Genomic DNA, 24,238 nt, shown 5'->3' on the forward strand with positions numbered 1-24,238 from the left:
AAAATTCCATTGAAAATTGGTCTAAAATATGAAATAGTCTACCATTTTTTCCCAACTCTGGTGTACATATATATGGGAGCGATATATAATCTGAACCGATTTCGACTAAATTTGACATGCATAATTAGAATAATAATTCTGTCTCTACAAAATTTCACGTAAATGGGAGTATAACACTGGCCCCCATGGTCATTTGAGTGTAAATCGGGCGAATGATATATATGGGAGCTATATCTAAATCTGAACCGATTTCAACCAAATTTGGCACACTTACCGATACTATTAAACGTACTTCTTGTGCAAAATTTGAACCAAATCAGCGCAAAACTCTGGCTTTTGAGGCCATATAAGTTTAAATCGGGCGAAGGATATATATGGGAGCTATATCTAAATCTGAATCGATTTCAATCAAATTTACCAAGCATAGGTAGAATGTCAATTCTACTCTTTATGCAAAATTTCACGAAAATCGATAGTAAACTTTGGCCTCTGTGGTCATATAAGTCTAAATCGGACGAAAGATATATATGGGAGCTATATCTAAATCTGAACCGATTTGGCTGATATTTTGCAAGTTTTTCGAGACTCATAAAATATTCGGTTGTCCTGAATGTGAAGAACATCGGTTGATAAACATGCCAATTATGACCAGATAGGGGATAAATATATATGGCAGCTATATCTAAATCTGAACCGATTTTTTCCAAAATCAATAGCGATTGTCTTTGTCCCAAAAAACGACCCTATGCCAAATTTGAGGACGATCGGACTTACGCTGCGACCTGTACTTTGCGCACAAAAATACATGAACAGACAGACAGACGGACAGACAGACAGACAGACAGACAGACGGACGGACGGACAGACAGACAGACAGACGGACATCGCTAAATCGACTCAGAATTTAATTCTAAGACGATCGGTATACTAAACGATGGGTCTCAGACGTTTCCTTCTTGGCGTTACATACACTGTTAGAATAATATGTTTTTCATATATTCCGATATAAACAAAAAGTGTTTCGGGCACAATTTTGGAACACAATATATTTGCAAACATGTAATGTTCCTAAACTAACACTAAATGTTTGGGACATCTATGTTAATATGTTAGAATATATTATGTTTGGGGCATGAATGTTTCATAAAAATCATCTGTGTGAATGCAAACATATATAAATTTACAAATTTCGACTAAACATACATATGTTGTGATACTTTATTCAAAGCGACAGAGAAAGTATAGAGAAAGAAATAGAGATGGAAACCGGGAGAGTTGACGAAAGATATCAACATAACACAGCGAAAGAATAAAAAGAGAACAATTTCTGTGAAACCGCTTGTATGTTGTTTCGGAAAACAGTTTTATGATAAGGCCAAAAAGTTGATATGCTCAAGTCTAAATATTATTTAATTTGAATAAAGAGAATAGACATTCGGAACCAAGAGAATAGACATTTGAAAAACAAACAGCATATGTTTTCGCCTTGAGAGCAGAACAGTTTTTTGTTACAAAATTGTTAATTTTGCAATAAAAAATAATATTTTATCCAAAAATCTGTCAATTTCGTTTATATCAAGCACTGTTACTCACTATAAATCTTTAATAACCCACATTTCGAAGTTTCATTATAAAAATTTTATATAGTATAAATATACATGTGTAAATAAAAAAAAAGTGTTCGGTCGGTGTAAAAGTGAATAATTTCTTCAACATTATTTGTATTACAGAAAAAGGTGCCAAGAACTAAAAAAATTCGTGGAAGTGAAAATTACGAGTATGTTAGGGAATGAGCACAATCGTGTTTGGGAAAAATTCTTCCAAGCATATAATATTTTTGGCTCAAAATGCTTCCAAACATATAATATGTTCACATAAAACAAACATATTAATGTTTCGGCAGTATCCAATAATATATGTGCTTCCTGCAAAATATGTTTGGAACATATGTTAAAGAAGCGATTTTTTTTGAGGGTGTACAAATACACAAACTTATTATACCCTGTACCACAGTAGTGGTGAAGGGTATAAATATTAAATTGGTTTCCAAAAAATTTGATTAAAGAAATAATAAAATAAGGTATTAAAAACTGTGTTTTTGGTGATATAAAGGTCATATTAACGTAAATATTTTTGGTAAAAAGAAAGCAAAATTTTTAAAAGAAAACTTACCATATCTCTATAATATAAATATAAAAATTTGTCTGAATTCATCTGGCGTTGCTCTGAAATTAAATATTTTTTTACAACAAAAACATTAAACTGGTTTCCAAAAAATTTAATTAACTAATAATAGTATGAATAAAAACGTTTCTTTAAAAGAAAGCAACATTTTTAAAAATAATACTTACCAATTTACCACATGGATGATAAATGATGTTGACGAAAAAGTACTAAAAATCTATTAAAAAATTACTTTTCGAAGCAATTATTATAATTTTTAGAGTTGAGTTTATATCTGGGAAACGTTCACATTTAGGGCAGAATAACTTTATATAGAGTAATTGTGATGAAAAAGTACCAAATGGCTCGCGGTCGTACCTCGGTGCTTTTGGCAGCCGAAATGTACCAAAAAACCACAAAAGTGTCAACTTTATCAATCCTGATTTAGCATCCAACTATAAGCTGAGGTGTAAAAAAATCTTTCCAAATTCATCTCGGATTATTCTGAAATTGAATATTTATTTTTTACATGGTTAATAACTTTCATTTAAAAGGTTTAATAAACCAACACCAATATATGTCTCAAAAAAACAAGATATTCCATACCTTTATATTCCCTTGTTGCATACCTGCTAAAAATATATATAACAAGTATATACAGCACTAAGTTCGGCCGGGCCGAATCTTAAATACCCACCACCATGAACCAAATATTAGGGTTTCCTTTGAAATTTCAGGAGGGCTTCCCGAAGATAAATTTAAAGATTTCACCTATGAGGACTATATCAGATTCTGGATTTTTAGAACCATTTTTGTTTGAGTTTTAGAGGAATAATTAACATCTCTTGTAAGTGTGCAAGAAAATTATAAAATAACGTCTTGATTTGAAATCTTAAATCTGTAGAAGTAAAATCTGGAAATTTTACATTGAGTTTCAAGCAATTTTCATGATTAGTGCGCCTTCTACACCCTCAAGAAGTGAAGTCGGTCTATATGGAGGCATTACCAAATGGACCGATAAAAACTTAATCCGATACACGTTAAATCAAATCAGATAAAAACTACGGTTTCTAGAAACCCAAGGAGTTAAATCGGGAGATCGTTCTTATGAGGGCTATACTAAAATATGGACCGATACTCACCGTTTTCGGCACACCTCTTTATGACCCGAAAATATCTCTAGATTTCCAATTTCAGGCAAATAGGATAAAAACTTCGGATTCTAGAAGCCCAAGAAGTAAAATCGGGAAATCGGTCTATATAGGGGCTATACCAAAATATGGACCGATACTCACCATTTTCGGCACACCTCTTTATGGTCCTAAAATACCTCTAGATTTCCAATTTGAGACAAATTGGATAAAAACTACGGTTCCTATAAGCCCAAGACCCCGTTTTATATGGGGACCATACCAAAACATGGACCGATACTCACAATTTTTGGCACACGTATTTGTGGTCCTACAATACCTCTAGATTTCCAATTTCAGGTAAATTGAATAAAAACTGCGGTTTCTATAAGCCCAAGAAGTAAAATCGGGAGATCGGTCTATATGGGGGCTATACCGAAATATGGACCGATACTCACAATTTTTGGCACACGTATTTGTGGTCCTACAATACCTCTAGATTTCAAATTTCAGGCAAATTGGATAAAAACTACGATTTCTATAAGCCCAAGACCGCAAATCGGGAGGTCGGTTTATATGGGGACTATATCAAAACCTGGACCGATATAGCCCATCTTCGAACTTGACCTGCCTGCAGACAAAAGACGAGTTTGTGCAAAATTTCAGCACGATTGCTTCATTATTGAAGACTGTAGCGTAATTACAACAGACAGACAGACGGACATCGTTATATCGTCTTAGAATTTCTCCCTGATCAAGAATATATATATTTTATATAGTCGGAAATCGATATTTCGATGTGTTACAAACGGAATGACAAACTTATTATACCCCCTTCACCATTCTATGGTGGTGGGTATAAAAATATACTTTATTTAAATTTTTTATTTAATTTTTTTTTCATAAAAATTATTAGTATAAAAACAAATATATCATAAAAAGTAAACATAAGAGAGACAATGTAAAAGAAATAAAAACAAGTTAATATACTATACGCTGTACCACTTTGTAGATTCACATTTCCGATACTATATCAAATCTGTCAAATGTGTTGAGTGCTTATACATACATTTAAATCTGAACCGATTTGGGAAAAATATTTTAGACTTCCTAGAAAATCTCTAGCCTTCAAATATAAATCGGCTAATGGCCTGATCGGAGCACAATGCTAGTAGAAAGGTATGGGAAATATTGAGATCTAAATCAATTTTATTAAATTTCGCAAAAGTATCTTTACGATTTATCAGTCGATAGATATTAGAGGTGTAGAAAAATTTTATTCATTTTAAATTTGGCATGCATAGTAAGAATGTGAATTCTACTCGCTGTGTAAAATTTTAGATAAGTCGGAGTAAAACTGTGGCCGTTGGGGTCATATAAGTCTAAATCGGGCAAAAGATATATATAGGAGCTATACAGCGTTGCCAATTTAGCTTTTTTCCCGCTAGATTTGGCTTTCTTTGAAGACGTTTAGCGGGAAAAAAATGCATTTAGCTTTTAGCTTTTTTTTCTGGCTTTTTTTCATGACCCTTTTAGCTATTTTTGGTTTTTTTTTCGACATGTTTCTATTGAAATATGGATAAATCGGCGTTTTTATCTAAGCCTTGCTGCAAGTATAAGGGTTTCCACATATTTCAAAGCTCAGTTGAAACATTAGTAATGAGTCCAGCCATTATGCGGGAATTTTTGTAGCAAATACACCTTGTTGTAAAGTTTTTTCATTATATACATAAAAGTTATCGTAAACTTTAAATCTACTATTACCATACAAATTTGTTGGATAAACTGTCAGTAAATTATTGGGAATATTATCATTTGACTCGTTTATCCTTTTTATGTTATTATAATATTCTAAAGTTATTACGATATTACTAAATTAAAATAGTAGATGTGAAGAGCTTTGTGCACTGAAAAAATATTGTCGTCTCCTTAAAATACGAACGCGAATTTTGGTTATAATAGCATTTGTGAATTTCTTTTATATAAACTGTTTTCCTTGTCCAAAAGACGATAAAGTCGTTTTGTCCTTATAATTAAGTGATTCAACTTAAAAATGGGTATGTTTTCATGAAAGAAGGAAGAATTAATGAAATAGTCTTTAAATGTGTGGAGTTTTTGCATCTTAACCACAAACCAAAATAGCGTTCAAAAATAGAAGATGTTTTTCAACACTTTATTTTGAAAACGTATATATACAATAATTTCTACTTGAAGTCGAGTCTGAATTTGGAAATTTAAGTTGGCGTTAGCACGTTTTTAAAGCACTTTGATAGCTCATGAAGAAAAGGAAAATGTTTTTACAGGGAAATGTAAACTATAGGCATTTTCTACAATTTAAATAAAAGTAATGTATTTCGAATTTTTCACAATTTCAAAACCAAACTAAAATTTTATTTAAAAAAATGACAAATCATTTTTTTACCAAATCCAAAGCATGCTTAGATCATTTAATATTTTAAAATAATAAGTAAATAAAATAGAGGTGTTGGGAAGGTAGCTCCCACAAAACGAAGGACTTCCAGTAAAAAATTTGTGATAGTAATCAAAATGTATCGAATACGCAAACAGAGCTAATATGCCTTAGATATTGTTACAGTCTCACAGAAGTGGAAATAAAATGAAAATAATATGCATTGTAAGTGAAATAAAGCCTTTAAGTTTGTTAAATTTCAATCAAAAATGTCACTTTTGATACAAAAAAATTTAGCTTTTTTTCTAGCTATTTTTTTTTAGCTTTTTTAGCTATTTTTTTGGGCAAATCTAGCGGTTTTTGGTGAAACAATTCTGGCAACGCTGGAGCTATATCTAAATCTGAACCGATTTCTTCCAAAACTAATAGGGCTCTCTTCTGACCCAAAACACATATTTTTGCCAAATTTGAAGTCGATTGGACTAAAATTGAAACCTATACTTTGACCACAAAAATGTGTTCACAGACAGACGGGCATGGCTTTATCGACTCAGAGACCCACCCTGAGCAATATTGCCAAGGACACCTTATGTCTATCTCGTCTCCTTCTGGGTGTTGCAAACATATGCACTAACTTATAAACGATTGCTACTTAAAATTTGTAAAACTTCTTTTCGTTGAAGATACGAAAAATGAACTAAAATTCTGGAAATTTCTTGTAATAAATTATTGTAAAAATCTTCTTAAATTTACGAGACACTTTTTTTGAGTGTGCATATTTTTACACCCCTTTCATCGGTGAACCAAACAAAATTAAATTAAAAAATGTTCACACTGAAAAAACAATGAACCCACCAAGAAGAAGGTTTTTGATTAATTTTAGAAAATTTTGAATATTTTTAGAAATTTTTAACTAAACAGTATAACAAACGCTGGCATCACGCCAATATGACAAAAATAAGTAAATATTTTTCGACAAATTCAAGAAATTTTTTATTAGACAGGTTGGCTGATAAGTCCCCGGTCTAACAAAGAAAAACACATTTTTTGTCAAAATTCGTTTTTATTATTCAACATAGTTCCCTTCAAGAGCGATACAACGATTATAACGACCTTCCAATTTTTTGATACCATTTTGGTAGTACTCCTTCGGTTTTGCCTCAAAATAGGCCTAAGTTTCGGCGATCACCTCTTCATTGCAGCCAAATTTTTTTCCCTGCGAGCATCCTTTTGAGATCTTAGAACAAGAAAAATTCGCTGGGGGCCACATCTGGAGAATACGGTGGGTGGGGAAGCAATTCGAAGCCCAATTCATGAATTTTTGCCATCGTTCTCAATGACTTGTGGCACGGTGCGTTGTCTTGGTGAAACAACAATTTTTTCTTCTTCATATGGGGCCGTTTGGCCGCGATTTCGACCTTCAAACGCTCCAATAACGCCATATAATAGTCACTGTTGATGGTTTCCCCCTTCTCAAGATAATCGATAAAAATTATTCCATGCGCATCCCAAAAAACAGAGGTCATTACTTTGCCAGCGGACTTTTGAGTCTTTCCACGCTTCGGAGACGGTTCACCGGTCGCTGTCCACTCAGCCGACTGTCGATTGGACTCAGAAGTGTAGTGATGGAGCCATGTTTCATCCATTGTCACATATCGACGGAAAAACTCGGGTGTATTACGAGTTAACAGCTGCAAACACCGCTCAGAATCATCAACACGTTGTTGTTTTTGGTCAAATGTGAGCTCGCGCGGCACCCATTTCTGCTTCCACCGTATTTTTTCCCTTCAGAAAAAAGTATTTTATCAAAACACGAAATTCCTTTTTCCATTTTTTTCACAATAACAAAAGTTGATTCACAAAAGACGCTCGATCTCACAAACTAATTGACTTACAGACGTCAAATTTTGACACGTATCATTTGAAGGTTGGTACTATATAAAAATAATATGCGTTTAATACTAGCGACGCCATCTATGTGTCAGAGCGGGGACTTATCAGCTAACCTGTTATATTGTTACTTGGTACACACAGAGAAGAGAATGGTTGGAATTCGGTTGTTCTTATGAACATTCCATATTTAGAAATAAATATTAGTTGTTTATACCAATTTTCTGTATTTACATATATTTATTCATACCTGTAACCATTTGATGAGATTTTCAACAGATTTTCTGTTTTGCCACAACATAAATGGTTGTAGTAACCAAACTTACCTCCTTTGAATAATTTTGATTCGTATTGGTTGATATGACCATCCGTAAGGGATAATTTTAACCATCATTTAGTAACCACCATTGTCATATATTATTCATAGCCGAATATCATTTAAAATATTTATAAAATATCATTTGTTTTTTGGAAGAAGAATAAAGAATTTTATTTCAAAATTTTAAATAGGGGCAACGATAACAAAAACATACAATTTTATCATCTCTTCGCCATGAATGGGATCACAGTACAACATGAATGGTTCAAGAAATGTTTTATCGGGACAAAAAATTCAAAACAATAGTTTGTATTGCAAATAGATTTTTTAGAGGACTCAAAATATCTCAACAATCTTAATATCTAGCATGTATCAAAAATAATCGTGGAGGTTCCCGAAAACATTTATGATTTATAATTAGATGTGTAGGTATATTTGAGACATTTTTACAATTTTACAAATGGGCTTGACCTCTCTACGACATTTGGCGAATTGTGAATTTATGTTCACAAATAGGGTGGTGGTTTGCAATCTGCTAGTAACCGATTTTCACCTTTAAGATAAGGCCCGGCCGATGTTCTATCGTATTTAGTTGATTTCAACACGAACATATACCATTCCATTTATTAATCAATTTTTATTTTATTTTTAGTAAAGATTTCTTGCCGTATGGGATGATTTCGCCAATTCATGGCAGAGGGTAAATGAGTTGATTTAGTGCAATTTTCATCTTTCGATGTCACCTCCTTTGTATTTAGATTATTATATACATATATTTTAATAAAATAAAATATTTAACTGGGACGAAACTGGTTTTTAATTTGGTCATTAGTATTATTAAAGTTGGGTAACACAACCGAATGATGAAGGTAGCAACAAGCAATGTCGTCGGCAGACCCAACCAACACCATATAAGATATTGGTTGTGTCGACCGAATCAGTCGGGTGGCACACATTAGCGTAGCTAGACAATTTTCCTAGGGGGGGCTGTAGCCCCCCTAGCTAAAACTTTATAGACTGAACTTATAGGTTCAACTAATGTTTTATTTCATAAAATTGAATAAAAAAATAGACATCAAAATAACTCGACAATCAATTTATAATAAAGCAACTAAAAGTAAAATTGGTGCAAATTGCCACTGACGGACCTATCACAGAACTGGTACCTGTGCTCCAGTTAGTTGCAATTTTCACATTTAGTGAAATAAAATTATCAGAATAACCTTTTGTTCGACATATTTCAAAAAAAAAAATTTTTCATTTCGGGTTCAATTAGGAGCCCAAATTGAAAGAGATTTCTAAGAGTTTGTCCGAGACTGGTTCCTGAGGAACTGTTTATGGGTTGCTCCTGCTAAATTGTCCCAGGACGTGTCCTTTGGGATGAGTCCAAGACGCGTCCTAAAATGTAAGTTTACTCCGTCAATGACAAACCCATGTTAAAGTGGACGGTCCCTTCCATACGTTTTGATCAGAACTGGAACTGATCCATACACACGTGGGACTAGTTCTGTACCAGTTCTGTGGTTGATCCATTTCCCGTAGGGTAGTTCCACACATATCCCAGCAAAAAATTGGGAGTTGTTCTAAGGGCACAACTTTAAAAGCACTTCCAAAAATACCCTCACAAAGAAGTTAACTATTTTAACTACACAGGAAGTTTTTTTACTTCATTATACCCTTCACCACTACTGTGGTACAGGGTATAATAAGTTTGTGCATTTGTATGTAACGCCAAGAAGGAAAAGTCTGAGACCCATCGTTTAGTATACCGATCGTCATAGAATTAAATTCTGAGTCGATTTAGCGATGTCCGTCTGTCTGTCTGTCTGTCTGTCTGTCTGTCTGTCTGTCCGTCTGTCTGTCTGTCTGTTGATGTATTTTTGTGTGCAAAGTACAGCTCGCAGTTTTAGTCCGATTGTCCTAAAATTTGGTATAGGGTCCTGTTTCGGCTCAAAGACGATCCCTATTGCTTTTGGAAAAAATCGGTTCAGATTTAGATATAGCTGCCATATATATTTTTCACCGATCTGGTCATAATTGGCGTGTATATCAACCGATCTTCCTCAAATTCCGTACATCCGAATATTTTATGAGTCTCGAAAAACTTGCAAAATATCATCCAAATCGGTTCAGATTTAGATATAGCTCCCATATATAGCTTTCGCCCGATTTACACTCCTTTGCCCACAGAGGCCAATTTTTTGCTCAGATTTAGTTGAAATTTTGCACAGGGAGTAGAATTAGCATTATAGTTATGCGTGTCATATTTGGTGGAAATCGGTTCAGATTTAGATATAGCTCCCATATATAGCTTTCGCCCGATTTACACTCAAATGACCACAGAGGCCAATTTTTTGCTCCGATTTAGTTTACATTTTGCACAGGGAGTAGAATTAGCATTGTAGCTATGTGTGCCAAATTTGGTTGAAATCGGTTCAGATTTAGATATAGCTCCCATATATAGCTTTCGCCCGATTTACACTCATATGACCACAGAGGCCAATCCTTTACTCCGATTTAATTGAAATTCTGCACAGAGAGTAGAATTAGCATAGTAGCTATGCGTGCCAAATTTGGTTTAAATCGGTTCAGATTTAGATATATCTTCCATATATAGCTTTCGCCCGATTTACACTCATATGACCACAGTGGCCAATCTTTTACTCCGATATAATTGAAATTTTGCACAGAGAGTAGAATTAGCATTGTAGCTATGCGTGCCAAATTTGGTTGAAATCGGTTCAGATTTAGATATAGCTTCCATACATAGTTTTCGCCCGATATGGACTTATATGGCCCCACAAGCCAGAGTTTTGGCCCAATTTGGTTGAAATTTTGCACTAGGAGTACAATTAGTAATATAGTCATATGTGCCAAATTTGATTGAAATCGGTTCAGATTTCGATATAGCTCCCATATATATGTTTTTCTGATTTCGACAAAAATGGTCAAAATACCAACATTTTCCTTCTAAAATCGCCACTGCTTAGTCGAAAAGTTGTAAAAATGACTCTAATTTTCCTAAACTTCTAATACATATTTATTTATTTACAAAATTAGACTTATAGTATAATATAAGAATAATAGTACAATAGTAGCATTGGCTACCTAATACATATATATCGAGCGATAAACCATAAATAAACTTTTTCGAAGTTTCCTTAAAATTGCTTCAGATTTAAATGTTTCCCATATTTATACCCTGCGCCACACTGTGGAACAGGGTATTATAAGTTAGTGCATATGTTTGTAACACCCAGAAGGAGACGAGATAGACACATGGTGACTTTGGCAATAATGCTCAGGGTGGATCCCTGAGTCGATATAACCATGTCCGTCTGTCCGTCCGTCCGTCTGTCTGTGAACACATTTTTGTGATCAAAGTCTAGGTCGCAATTTAAGTCCAATCGCCTTCAAATTTGGCACATGTTCATAATTTGGGTCAGAATATAACCCTATTGATTTTGGAAGAAATCGGTTCAGATATAGATATAGCTCCCATATATATCTTTCGCCCGATATGCACTAATATGGACCCAGCAGTCAGAGTTTTATACCGATTTGCTTGAAATTTTGTACAAACGTAACACTTAGTCGTATAGTCAAGTGTGCAAAATTTTACTGAAATCGGTTCAGATTTAGATATAGCTGCCATATATATTTATCCCCTATCTGGTCATAATTGGCATGTTTATCAACCGATGTTCTTCAAATTCAGGACAACCGAATATTTTATGAGTCTCGAAAGACTTGCAAAATATCAGCCAAATCGGTTCAGATTTAGATATAGCTCCCATATATATCTTTCGTCCGATTTAGACTTATATGACCACAGAGGCCAGAGTTTACTATCGATTTTCGTGAAATTTTGCATAAAGAGTAGAATTGACATTCTACCTATGCTTGGTAAATTTGATTGAAATCGATTCAGATTTAGATATAGCTCCCATATATATCCTTCGCCCGATTTAAACTTATATGGCCTCAAAAGCCAGAGTTTTGCGCTTATTTGGTTCAAATTTTGCACAAGAAGTACGTTTAATAGTATCGGTAAGTGTGCCAAATTTGGTTGAAATCGGTTCAGATTTAGATATAGCTCCCATATATATCATTCGCCCGATTTACACTCAAATGACCATGGGGGCCAGTGTTATACTCCCATTTACGTGAAATTTTGTAGAGACAGAATTATTATTCTAATTATGCATGTCAAATTTAGTCGAAATCGGTTCAGATTATATATCGCTCCCATATATATATACACCAGAGTTGGGAAAAAATGGTAGACTATTTCATATTTTAGACCAATTTTCAATGGAATTTTCCTCTAATTGACTGCATAGTTTACACGGAGAATGTATTTAATATGATATATGATAAGTGTGTCAAGTTTGATCTAATTTGGTTCAGAATTAATTAAAGCCTCCATATATTCGTTCTTCCGGTTTATACAAATATGGCCAAATTCCCACACTTTACACAAAATTCTGTGATGATTTCCCCATATCGTAGTCATATCCTATACACTGTAATGCCAGAATTTCCACAGAAGTTTTAAATAAGGCTCCAAGTCGCCCGACTTGACCAAATAATATATCACAACCCACACTTGACCACATATCTTGGCGAGATCTAACCAATACCCTTGTAAATTCGTTACTGATAAGTAGCAAAAGTTGTAAATATTACTAAAATTGTCCTATATCTCGAATATCTTTCGCCCGATATAGACTAATATGGTCCTAAAAGCCCGAAATTTGGCCCAATTTGGTTGAAATTTTGCACAGGGAGTAGATTTAGCATTGTAGCTATGCGTGCCAAATTTGATTGAAATCGGTTCAGATTTAGATTTGGTTGAAATCGATTCAGATTTAGATATAGCTCCCATATATATCTTTCGCCCGATATAGACTAATATGGTCCTAAAAGCCCGAAATTTGGCCCAATTTGGTTGAAATTTTGCACAGGGAGTAGATTTAGCATTGTAGCTATGCGTGCCAAATTTGGTTGAAATCGGTTCAGATTTAGATATAGCTCCCATATAATACCAACATTTTCCTTGTAAAATCGCCACTGCTTAGTCGAAAAGTTGTAAAAATGATTCTAATTTTCCTAAACTTCTAATACATATATATCGAGCGATAAATCATAAATAAACTTTTTCGAAGATTCCTTAAAATTGCTTCAGATTTAAACGTTTCCCATATTTTTTTACTAACATTGTGTTCCACCCTAGTGCATTAGCCGACTTAAATTTTGAGTCTATAGATTTTGTAGAAGTCTATCAAATTCTTCAAGATCGAGTGATATTTAAATGTATGTATTTGGGACAAACCTTTATATATAGCCCCCAACACATTTGACGGATATGATATGGTATCGAAAATTTAGATCTACAAAGTGGTGCAGGGTATAATATAGTCGGCCCCGCCCGACTTTAGACTTTCCTTACTGGTTTTTTTTATATTTTAATGCGTAATTTTTTGTTTTCTTTTTTCAAATAGTTTAAAAAAGAGTAAGAATAAATAAAATGGTACAAATGGCTGTTGAAACGATGGACAATCGTCCGATGACAAGTTTATATTACATTCATCGCTTCTCCGCCAATTTTGCACCACTTCCGGAGCAAAAATAACATTTTCACGTCGTTTTTGGCGACGCTTTTTTACAGCATTATTAAGATATTATTTTATGAAATAATAGTTTTAATATCAATTACTTTTTTTTAAAATTAAATTGACTAAACAAAATAATAAAGGAGCTTTAGTTATTAAACTAAACAAAATTTAGGAACTTAAATCATAAGTTCAACCACAGCTTTATTTCATAAATATCAGACTTCAAACATTCCCATCGGCAACTGCTACCACGACCCAAGTAATTCGATTGTGCATGAAAGTCTTTAGCGGAACTTTGTGCGGTTGTATATACTTGTTTAATTTTTATGAAAATGGAAAATCGTAAATAGGTTTTCAAATTCTGGGGGTCCAAAATTTTTCTGGGGGGGTCAAGCCCCCTCCCCAGAGGCCTTCCTACGCTTATGATAAAATGGGGAGAATAACTGTTCTTTCTATTTCTCAAACTGCATTTTGTACATGTATGTAGTACTCTATGAAGTTTTGTTCTCGCAACATACTGGACATGATCTTTCTGAGTACCCTTGAATAAGACAGAGGGAGATATTTGTATTCTTTGGTAGTGAAGTAGTCCCGGGCAAAATCGTTCACCGTAGTGATCCGGACTCATCGTTCCTTTTGTACAAAGGAACTAGTTCCTTCAAATCGTTCCATCGTTCCTTTTCGTTTCGAATTTTTATATTTGTCATCACTGCTATCTACTAAAGACATACATGAAATTGTTTCTTTACTTTGTGCAATGAAGACCGTGGTCAATTAAAAGATATAAAAAATATGGAAAATTGAATGAAATTACTTCAAATAGTTTGTAAGAAAAAATGATGAATGATATGGAAAATTTAAGGAAGTAACCATACTCGGAAAACTAAACTATTTAGGTTTGGGTTAGGTTAAAGTGGCAGCCCGAGTAAGTTTCAGGCTCACTTAGACTATTCAGTCCATTGTGATGTGGTATCACAATGGACTGAATAGTCTAACTTAAAGTACCCATTACATATGGGCACTTCTAGTTTTAACCACTGAACCTTCACTATTATTTTCTTTTATTGAACCAACCAGATTGTTCTAAAAAATTAACAGACTGCTTAAGTTAACGTTTTCCAGGCCCGCCAGCAATCTGAAGCTATATGCCCCTAAAATTTGCTTACGCCTTACACAAAATGCAGGACACTCACACAAGAGGTGTTTAATTGATTCCTTTTCCTCCGCATCATGACAGCTCATACAGTAGTCATATTAGGTGAATATTGTACTGCTCAGCCATCCCGTTGAGAGATTTGCGGCAGTCGATGGCCGTTTTCGAGTTGAGGAACACAGAGTCCAAGGATTTTATTGCTGGTTGACTGTCTGAGTATATATTAATGCCAATATTGCTTGGAGCATTACTTCTCAGCCAATTCACCACTTCTCTTATTGCAAATATTTCAGCCTGAAAAACACTACAGTGATCAGGTAATCTTTTCGCTATTCGAAGTTCCACATCTTTAGAATATACTCCGAAACCCACTTGTCCATCCAATTTGGAGCCATCAGTGTAGAAATCTATATATCTTTTATTTCCCGGGGTCCGTGTACACCACGCCTCACTGTTGGGAATTAGAGTCTCAAACTTGTTGTCGAAAAGTGGTATCGTGTAATCCACTACGTTAGGCACATCTGGCATTATTTTGAGGACAAATGTTTAACTACCCATTTAGAAATTTGTTTAAGGAAATTTCCATCGTATTTTGTAGGTCATGAACTAAACGATTGTTATTTACAATTGGTATATTTTCCTTTTGAGTAGTTAAATTTCGTTGAAGATGCGTATAAACTAAAATAACGAGACACTTTTTGTGCTAGAATAGGTGTGCAGCGAAAACAATAGATGGCGAAGGTGAAAAATGTTGCATTTACGCCGTTCGATACATACACGTTCGTTAATTTAAAACTTATACATTTATAAAACGTATAAATTTCTTCACGAAAAACACCCAAGAGATTTTAAATTTTGAGTAAATAATAATGAGGAACATTTGCTCTATGTCATTTCCTGATTTGCTCGACAAGTATGTATCGAACAAATCTGCAATATCTACCAAATCATTAATAATAGGTATATAAAAAATTTCGTCCTGGGTGTCTTACTGTAACTGATTCGTCGGCACAGGTTCCGTTATAAAATTTGCTAAATCATAAAGCTAGTATTTAAATATAGACTTACATATAGCAGAGTGTCACGTACAGAAGTATTATGATCACTTCAAACATGTTTCAAAAACAAAATGTTATTTTTGGACTGGGAACGCAAAAATCTTTTTTTTTTCTACAAACACATACAGGGTTGGCAAAATCTGGACATTTTTAAACGAATATGTTCCCATTTCTACATTGTGTTTCAGAAATAATGGTATTCAAAACTTTTAGTTAAAATGAGAGTGTAAGAAATTGAATTGAACTAAAATTGCTGAAATCATATACACTCCAGGGATGGAAAATGCAATACTATAGTACTTTTTTCAATACTTTTTCAACCTGGTCAGTACCGCAGTACCCCCGCGAATGATTTACTACCTTTTGTGTAGACATTTTTGAGTCGATATCAGAAGGGAATTTTTGTTGAAATTTAGAGAAAAGTACTTTTTCGCTCAAAAAATACCTTTTTTGTACTTTCTTAAAAATTGTATTTTCCATCCCTGATACACTCTAAGGTAGTGATCAAGATGGAATAACAGTGTGTATCAGTTTCCAATGTTACTCTACATATTGATATATTTAATTTGGTGTATGATAAAAGTGTTTGAGATATATCCTCCATTAGAAAGTGGGCGTGGCAGTGGGCGGATCGGTCCGAAATGTTGATCATACTTTATACTCAGCCCCAGTGGTACATGAACACAATTTCAGAGCTCTAGGCGCTTCCTTTGGGTTGAAATACGCTCTTCATTTGAAAGTAGACCTGGGAGTGGGCGGATCGCTCCAAAATTTTGATTATACTTTATTCGCATCCTCAGTGGTAAATGTACAAAATTTCAGAGCTCTAGGTGCTTCCGTTGATTTAATGCGTCAAAGCCCTGTCATTTGGCCTACTTTGCAATGGTTTGATATTCTGCTACTATATTTTTTCTATATTTGATGTTTACACAGCGAGAGCAAAACACCCACTTTGAGTAAAAACGTTTGTAAATTTTTGTGATATAAAAAAGTATGTTTGATAAAATAGGTCTTATATAATTATTATTTATTTATACATTTGTAGATTCATTAATGCGCTATGAACCGGTATATAACTTTAACCCAACTGGGTGATGGCACATATGGTACAGTTGTGCTTGGTCAGAGAAAGGATACAGGCGAAAAGGTTGCCATCAAACGGATGAAACGGAAATACTACTCCTGGGAGGAAGCCATGAATTTGAGAGAAGTCAAGGTAAATCTTATAAACAGATCGCCGAAATTAACAAATATTAAATTCTTCCACATTCTTATGGAAAATTATAGTCCCTGAAGAAGTTGTCACATCCAAACATTGTGAAGTTGAAGGAAGTTATACGGGAGAATGATACTCTGTACTTCGTTTTTGAATATATGAAGGAGAACCTGTATCAAATGATAAAGGATCGGGAAACCCATCTGCCTGAGCCCACACTAAAAAGTATATTGTTTCAGGTAATTTCAGATGTCTTGTGTAACTGCCTTTTACTCAAACTCTAAAAATCGTTTATAGGTTTTAACGGGACTGGCTTTCATGCACAGGCATGGTTTTTTCCATCGCGATCTAAAGCCAGAAAATTTACTTTGTTCCGGACCGGAACTAATAAAAATTGCTGACTTTGGACTAGCAAGAGAGATTCGATCGAGACCTCCATTTACGGATTATGTATCTACGAGATGGTGAGTAACGAAACAATTAAGTTGTTATAGATGGGAATATTTATGATAAATGACTTGATATATTTTTTATTTATTATCATTACTATGCTATAAGTTCAATGGTTTACTAGAACAAGTATATACGGCCGTAAGTTCGGCCAGGCCGAATCTTATGTCCTTCCACCATGGATTGCGTAGAAAGTTCTACTACACTGAAAAAAATTTCCGTTGTTAAACTAGCGATAACTTTAACTTATGTTTATTGCAAAAAAAATATTTGTAGTTAAATTTTATTAGTTTTTTCGAAATTTTCCTCAGTTCAATGAAATTTTCCTTTTGTTAAGTATTTCTCAAATATTTTATGAACTAAACGAGGGTACAAAGCTCACATAATTTCAGTATGAACTAACGCAAAAGAAAATTTTCGTACGATTCCCAAAAATAGTAAGAATGAAATACAGTAAGGTTAAAATTGTCACGCTGTGGCACCAATGATTTTGTTCTTTACTTTTAGTTCATTTTGTCTTCTACGAAAGGGGTAATTTCGTGAATTGCAGTTGAAAAGTCTACCAGGGCATTACATTTTCCTGGTTTTAACAACGCTTTGTGAAAATCTCAAAATGTGGAGTATAATTTTGTTAAATTTTCGCACGAGGTAGTTTATCCCTGTTATAAAACAGTTTACTTTTTTCGGTTGTATTTGGGTTCGTTGGGCGATATTTTATTATTTAAACCTAAAACATACATATTTAAATTTTAGAAATATATATCTCCTTAATATAAGAAGTACAACAATAAATCGAATTAAAGTCTATAACAAAACTAAATCCTTGCGATTCCGAATATCGGAACAAAAAAGGCAGATTAAATAAATTGATCGGTTTATATAGATGAGTCTATTATTATGAACCGATATTTTCGCATGGTAATTAGAGATCCAAATTTCATTTCATTTATTTCAATCAATAATCAAATAGCCTAAATTGGCCTATACAATTACGCAGTTTTCCAATGTTTGACACTATAATTAATAATACATAAATATAATAACATCTTATGAACTAATAATTCACTGTTATTCCTAATACTAATAACTGACACGAATGTAGAAGAGATCCATTTAAGATGTGGTTTACCATTAGCTCGAGCTTTAATATAATTTTTCAGATGAGCTGTAACATACAGTTTCGTAATAGATCACAAGTCGATGAGAAATTTCTCCTCTCGTAAGGAACGAACGTATTCCACAGTTATATCGCGCGGACGCGGAACGACCTTTGAATAATTATTGACCGGTACTGTGGAACTTGCAGTGACTGTGTCCGGGCCGAATTTGCCAAAAATGAATTTCGAAGACAAATAGAATGGTCTATTACATTTAACGACCTTGTACATAAGGAGAAGCGCTCTAAGTCTCACTACACAGAAAAAAATCTCACGAAAAATTTTCCAATTCAAATTTTAATTGAGTTTTAAAAAATATTCAATTAAAAATTTAATTGGTTCAACGAATTTTTTAATTGAAACAAAAATCAATCACAAAAAATAATAGTATCAATTAATTTTTTAATTGGATCAAATAATTGTTTAATGAACCTTCAATTAATTTTTTAATTGATACTATCATTTCTGTGATTGAAGACATTTCAATTAAAAAATTAATTGGATCAATTAATTTCGTGATTGAATCAGAATTTTTTTTTTTTTGTGTGTAGGCTCTCAAAACTACAACCTATAAACTGATAGACATATGAACTTATATGGTCACTGCAACGAAGGTTATATACAAAACGAATTATTATGTGGAAACACAATTTCAGTCGATCAAGACTACCAATACAAGCACCTGCACCGGAAAAAAAAGTTTACTATTTTTTATGAAAAATGAACTAACCCATAGGAAGAATGACCATGATTTGGCGCCAAAGATTTTTTTATCTAGATAAGTTTATGATTTTCTTATAAATTAGTTCATATATTGCATCGTATTTTAGTTCATTTTTCTATGCTATGGGAAGAATATACTTAAACTCATTCAAAATATTCCTGCTATCCGGAAAAATGAACAATTTTTTGGGAAGCCTGTATTAAGAAATTGGTTTGAAATAAACTGTTTGTCAGTATAATTTTCAAAAAAGTAGAGAAATTGAGGAATTAAGAAATTTTTCGTACAAAACAAGTCAATTTTCTATAACCACCAGAATTTTATTTCAAAAAGTTATTATGATATTACACAAAACTATGGCTTATGATATACAATAAAAGGAATATTTTTATTCGTACGTTGGATGCAGTTACTTGTCGATAGTTAGGTTAGGTTAAAGTGGCAGCCCGATTAAGATTCAGGCACACTTAGACTATTCAGTCCATTGTGATACCACATTAACTAAAAGTACCTATTACATATGGGCACTTCTAGTTTTAACCGCTGAACCTTCTTGATTATTTTTCTTTGTTGAACCAACCAGATTGTTCCAAAAACATTAGCAGACTGCTTAAGTTAACGTTTTCCAGATCCGCCAGTAATCTGAAGCTATATGCTCCTAAAAGTTGCTTGCGCTTTACACAAAATGCAGGACACTCACACAAGAGGTGTTTAATTGATTCTTTTTCCTCCGCATCATGACAGCTCATACAATAGTCATTATACTTCGCGCCAATAGTTTTTGCAAAATCGCCTATCAGGCAGCGACCCGTTATAGCAGATATCTGGAGTGATATCTGACGTCTCGAGAACATTAGCATATCTAGTGTGCGGTTTAAGTTGAAATGGGGCCATATTTGCTTGGTGTCGTTACAACCCTTGCAATTCTCCCATCGAACATTTGCCATCATAACAGCCTTCTCAAGCAGCATGAGCTTGCAGGTAGCTAGGGGCATACCAACAAATTCTAGTTCATCCGCTTCGCAGTTCCCCGGTATGTTCCTATGGCCAGGCACCCATATTAGGTGAATATTGTACTGCTCAGCCATCTCATTGAGAGATTTGCGGCAGTCGACGGCCGTTTTCGAGTTGAGGAACACAGAATCCAAGGATTTTATTGCAGGTTGACTGTCTGAGTATATATTAATGCCCACATTTTTTGGAACATTACTTCTCATCCAATTCGCCACCTCTCTTATTGCTAATATTTCAGCCTGAAAAATACTACAGTGGTTAGGTAATCTTTTCGCTATTCGAAGTTCCAGATCATTAGAATATACTCCGAACCCCACTTGTCCATCCAATTTGGAGCCATCAGTGTAGAAATCTATATATTCTTTATTCCCCGGAGTCTGTGTGCACCACGCCTCACTGTTGGGGATTAGAGTCTCAAACTTTTTGTCGAAAAGTGGACTCGCCAAAGTGTAATCCACTACGTTAGGCACATCTGGCATTATTTTGAGGACAGAACCGTGACCGTAACCTTTTTCCGACCACAGCGATAGCTCGCGAAACCGCACAGCTGTTGTTGCAGCTGACTGTTTGGCCAAAATGTCTAAAGGCAATAGATGCAGCATGACATTAAGGGAATTTGTTCCTGTATTGCTGAATGCGCCTGAAATACACAAACACGCCATACGCTGAACTTTATCTAAACAAGTCGGTTTCTGAAGTGCCGGCCACCAGACCACAACACCATATAGCATTATAGGTCTAACCACTGCCGTGTATAGCCAATGCACAATTTTTGGTTTTAGTCCCCACTTTTTTCCTATTGCCTTTTGCACGAGTACAAAGCTACAGTTTCCTTCCTCGCCCTTTCTTCAATATTAAGCTTAAAGTTCAGCTTCCTGTCCAAAATAACGCCAAGGTATTTTGCACAATCACCAAAGGGAATTTCAATACCCCCTAAGGAAATAGGCCTAACCGTGGGAGTTTTGCGATCTTTGCAGTACATGACTAGTTCTACCTTTGCTGGATTTACCCCAAGACCATTGTCTTTCGCCCATTTCACAGTCATCCGGAGGGCCCTCTGAATAATATCTCTGATTGTGGATGGGAATTTTCCCCTGACTGCCAGAGCCACATCATCTGCGTATGCCACCACTTTTATCCTTTCTTTTTCTAGAGTAACCAGAAGGCTATTTATAGCAACATTCCAAAGAAGAGGTGATAGAACTCCTCCTTGGGGAGTGCCTCTGTTCACATACCTTTGTATGTTTGCTTGTCCTAGTGTGGCTGAAATACGCCTCTTCATTAGCAGTTCGTCTAACAGCCTGAGTATACATGGATCAACATTCAGAGTTGTCAGTCCATTTAATATCGAGCTCGGATGGACATTATTGAACGCCCCTTCGATGTCTAGAAACGCCACGATTGTGTATTCTTTGACAGATAGTGAGCTTTCAATAAAGCTGACTAGTTCATGTAGTGCGGTCTCAGTAGACCTGCCCTTCGAGTATGCATGCTGTCGTTTCGAGAACAAACTTGAATCGATGCTAGTTCTAAGATAGATATCTATCATCCTCTCCAGAGTCTTAAGTAGGAATGAGGATAAGCTGATTGGTCGGAAATCCTTCGCCCACGAGTGAGAGGCTTTTCCCGCTTTAGGTATGAAAACGACTTTTGTTTCCCTCCACTTTCCTGGGATATATGATAAGTTGATACATCCTTTATATATCACCGACAACCAGAGGATAATTTTGTCAGTTACAGCTTGTAACTCCGCCGGAGTAATTCCATAAGGTCCGGGGGATTTGAATGGTCCAAAGCTATTTAGCGCCCATCTTATTCTAGTTTCCGATACAATTTCCTCGACAGGAAACGACCGCTGAGCAACTGTGGCACCGCCAGTACATGGTTCAACCGTCTGATTTCCAGGAAAATGTGTGTCCAATAGTACCTCCAGCGTCTCCTCACTGGACGTTGTCCAATTGCCCTCCGATGTTTTAATGAAACCTGGAGCGGAGTTGGTGAATGCTAGAACCTTCCGTAGTCTGGAAGCCTCGGACGTATTCTCAATAATGCTGCAGTAACCATTCCAAGAGTTATGCTGAGCCTTTCTCAGTTCTCGCTTGTATCCTCTCAGATTCTTCTTGTAAGCGTCCCAGTCCTCAGGGGCTCTGGTGGACTTTGCCTTGTTAAAGAGCTTCCTGCAGGATTTCCTCATATTACTTAATTCCGTAGACCACCATGGTGGTCGATGTTTCCCCCTTGGCTTTCCTCTAGGGCATGCAGCTTTCAGTGAGATGTTGAAGGCCTTAGTAATCCGCTCCACTGCGTGTTCGATATCTTGCACATTTCTCATATTTGTCTCTGTTATTTCCGGTATCATCATATTGAACGATTCCCTATACCTATTCCAGTCAGCTTTCCTAACATTTGGCGGAAATATGGTCTTGGTGATATGAACATCAAATTTGAAACTGATGTAGAGATGATCTGAGAAGCTGTGTTCACTTAAAACCTGCCACTCAGATATCATTTCATTCAGTTCTTGCGAGGCCAAGGTGATGTCCAAAACCTCTTGCCTGTTTTTAGTGACAAAGGTTGGGGCATCTCCCTTGTTGCAAACTACCAGATTAGTACGCAAAATAAACTCTATTAGCGACTCTCCCCTTGCACTAGTATCACTACTTCCCCATATACTATGATGTGCATTCGCATCGCATCCCATAATGAGTTTCGTCTTTGTTTTCAGTGACTCCTCCACTAAGGTCTTAACGGCATATGGAGGCATCTCCCTGTCATGTCCCATGTAGACCGAAGATACCCAATATTTGCATTTGGCTATTTCTAAACTGGCAACGACAGTGTCTGTATTGCACATTGAAGGAAGCAGAAACAAGTTGAGCTCGTTTTTAGCAATTATACAGGCTCGATTTACATCATCACCAGGATACTGCAATAGTTTGAACCCCGGAATATTTAATTCACATATTTTGTTTCTATAAACATATGGTTCTTGAATAAGAACTATATCTATGTCCCCTTTCATCAGGAGAACTTTTAAGGCAGCACATGCAGCCTTACAATGATGAAGATTTATCTGGAGGATCCGTAGGACCATCGAGATTTTCAACAACCGTCACATCAGCCACTTCAATCGAGTCATCAAGAATGTTCTCTTCAGAGATCTCGGCGACTCTCGCAATAACCATAGGTTCAACTTTGGTGAGTTCTGAGGCAATAGAAACCTCCTCTCGCATACGGTGTCTATCCATGTCTTCGACTTTGGTATCTCCCTCGACTTCGCAAGAGGATCCGCTTACTTCTGATTCAGGCAGAGGATTGTCCATTTCTGAATCCTTTAGCTGATCGTTTTTATATACCTTCATTTGGATATAATGAAAGCCATAACATACACGGCCCTGGGACTTTGCTAGATGTGGCAAAGACTGAGTGTTCAATATAAACACTGCATGCCGTCTTGGTCCATCCACTTCATCCAAACGGCCAACCTTCCAATCAGCTGTTGGAAGATCTGGATTGCATCGTTTCAGTCTGTTTAAAATATATTCAGGGTCAGAAGGGTTTGCAGGTATCCACGCATGTGCTCTAGGTCTAGCCGGTATGTCTTTCTTCTCGACTAACTCTAGAGCAGCTCCTTCCCAAACTTCACCAATTAGTATCAGAGCAGCTTTAAAACATTCTATAGACCTCTGGTCCTCAAATGCGACTAGCTTAAATCGTCCTTGATACCAACCAGCCTCTTGGTGTCGAGGATCTGGGCCGGGAAACTTTTCCAGCACCTGTGAGTAGACGACAGACAGAGCATTCTCAATTTCCCCCCATTTTTGCTGTGGAACCATACCGTCCAATGCTCCTTTATTAATGATAGCCATCACAAGGCTGTCTTTAGCAACTGAGGCAAACGATCTTTGATCCCTTTTGGAGGATGGCAGCTCATCCGGC

The 24,238-nt window shown here is 35.5% G+C and overlaps 1 protein-coding gene across 2 annotated transcripts in view; it reads left to right on the top strand.

Moving 5' to 3' along the window:
- The window catches only part of LOC142225670 (uncharacterized), a 105,131-nt gene that overhangs the window by 43,328 nt on the left and 37,565 nt on the right, over nucleotides 1–24,238 (top strand). For both annotated transcript variants that reach the window (XM_075295485.1, XM_075295486.1), the window contains exons 2-4: nucleotides 16,787–16,957; nucleotides 17,029–17,196; nucleotides 17,255–17,421. In XM_075295485.1, coding sequence (XP_075151600.1) covers nucleotides 16,802–16,957; nucleotides 17,029–17,196; nucleotides 17,255–17,421 — 491 coding nt within the window. In that variant the 5' untranslated portion in view covers nucleotides 16,787–16,801. The remainder of the gene's footprint in view (nucleotides 1–16,786; nucleotides 16,958–17,028; nucleotides 17,197–17,254; nucleotides 17,422–24,238) is intronic.

Source organism: Haematobia irritans, chromosome 2 (assembly GCF_050003625.1).
Source record: "Haematobia irritans isolate KBUSLIRL chromosome 2, ASM5000362v1, whole genome shotgun sequence".
Lineage (NCBI taxonomy): Eukaryota > Metazoa > Arthropoda > Insecta > Diptera > Muscidae > Haematobia > Haematobia irritans.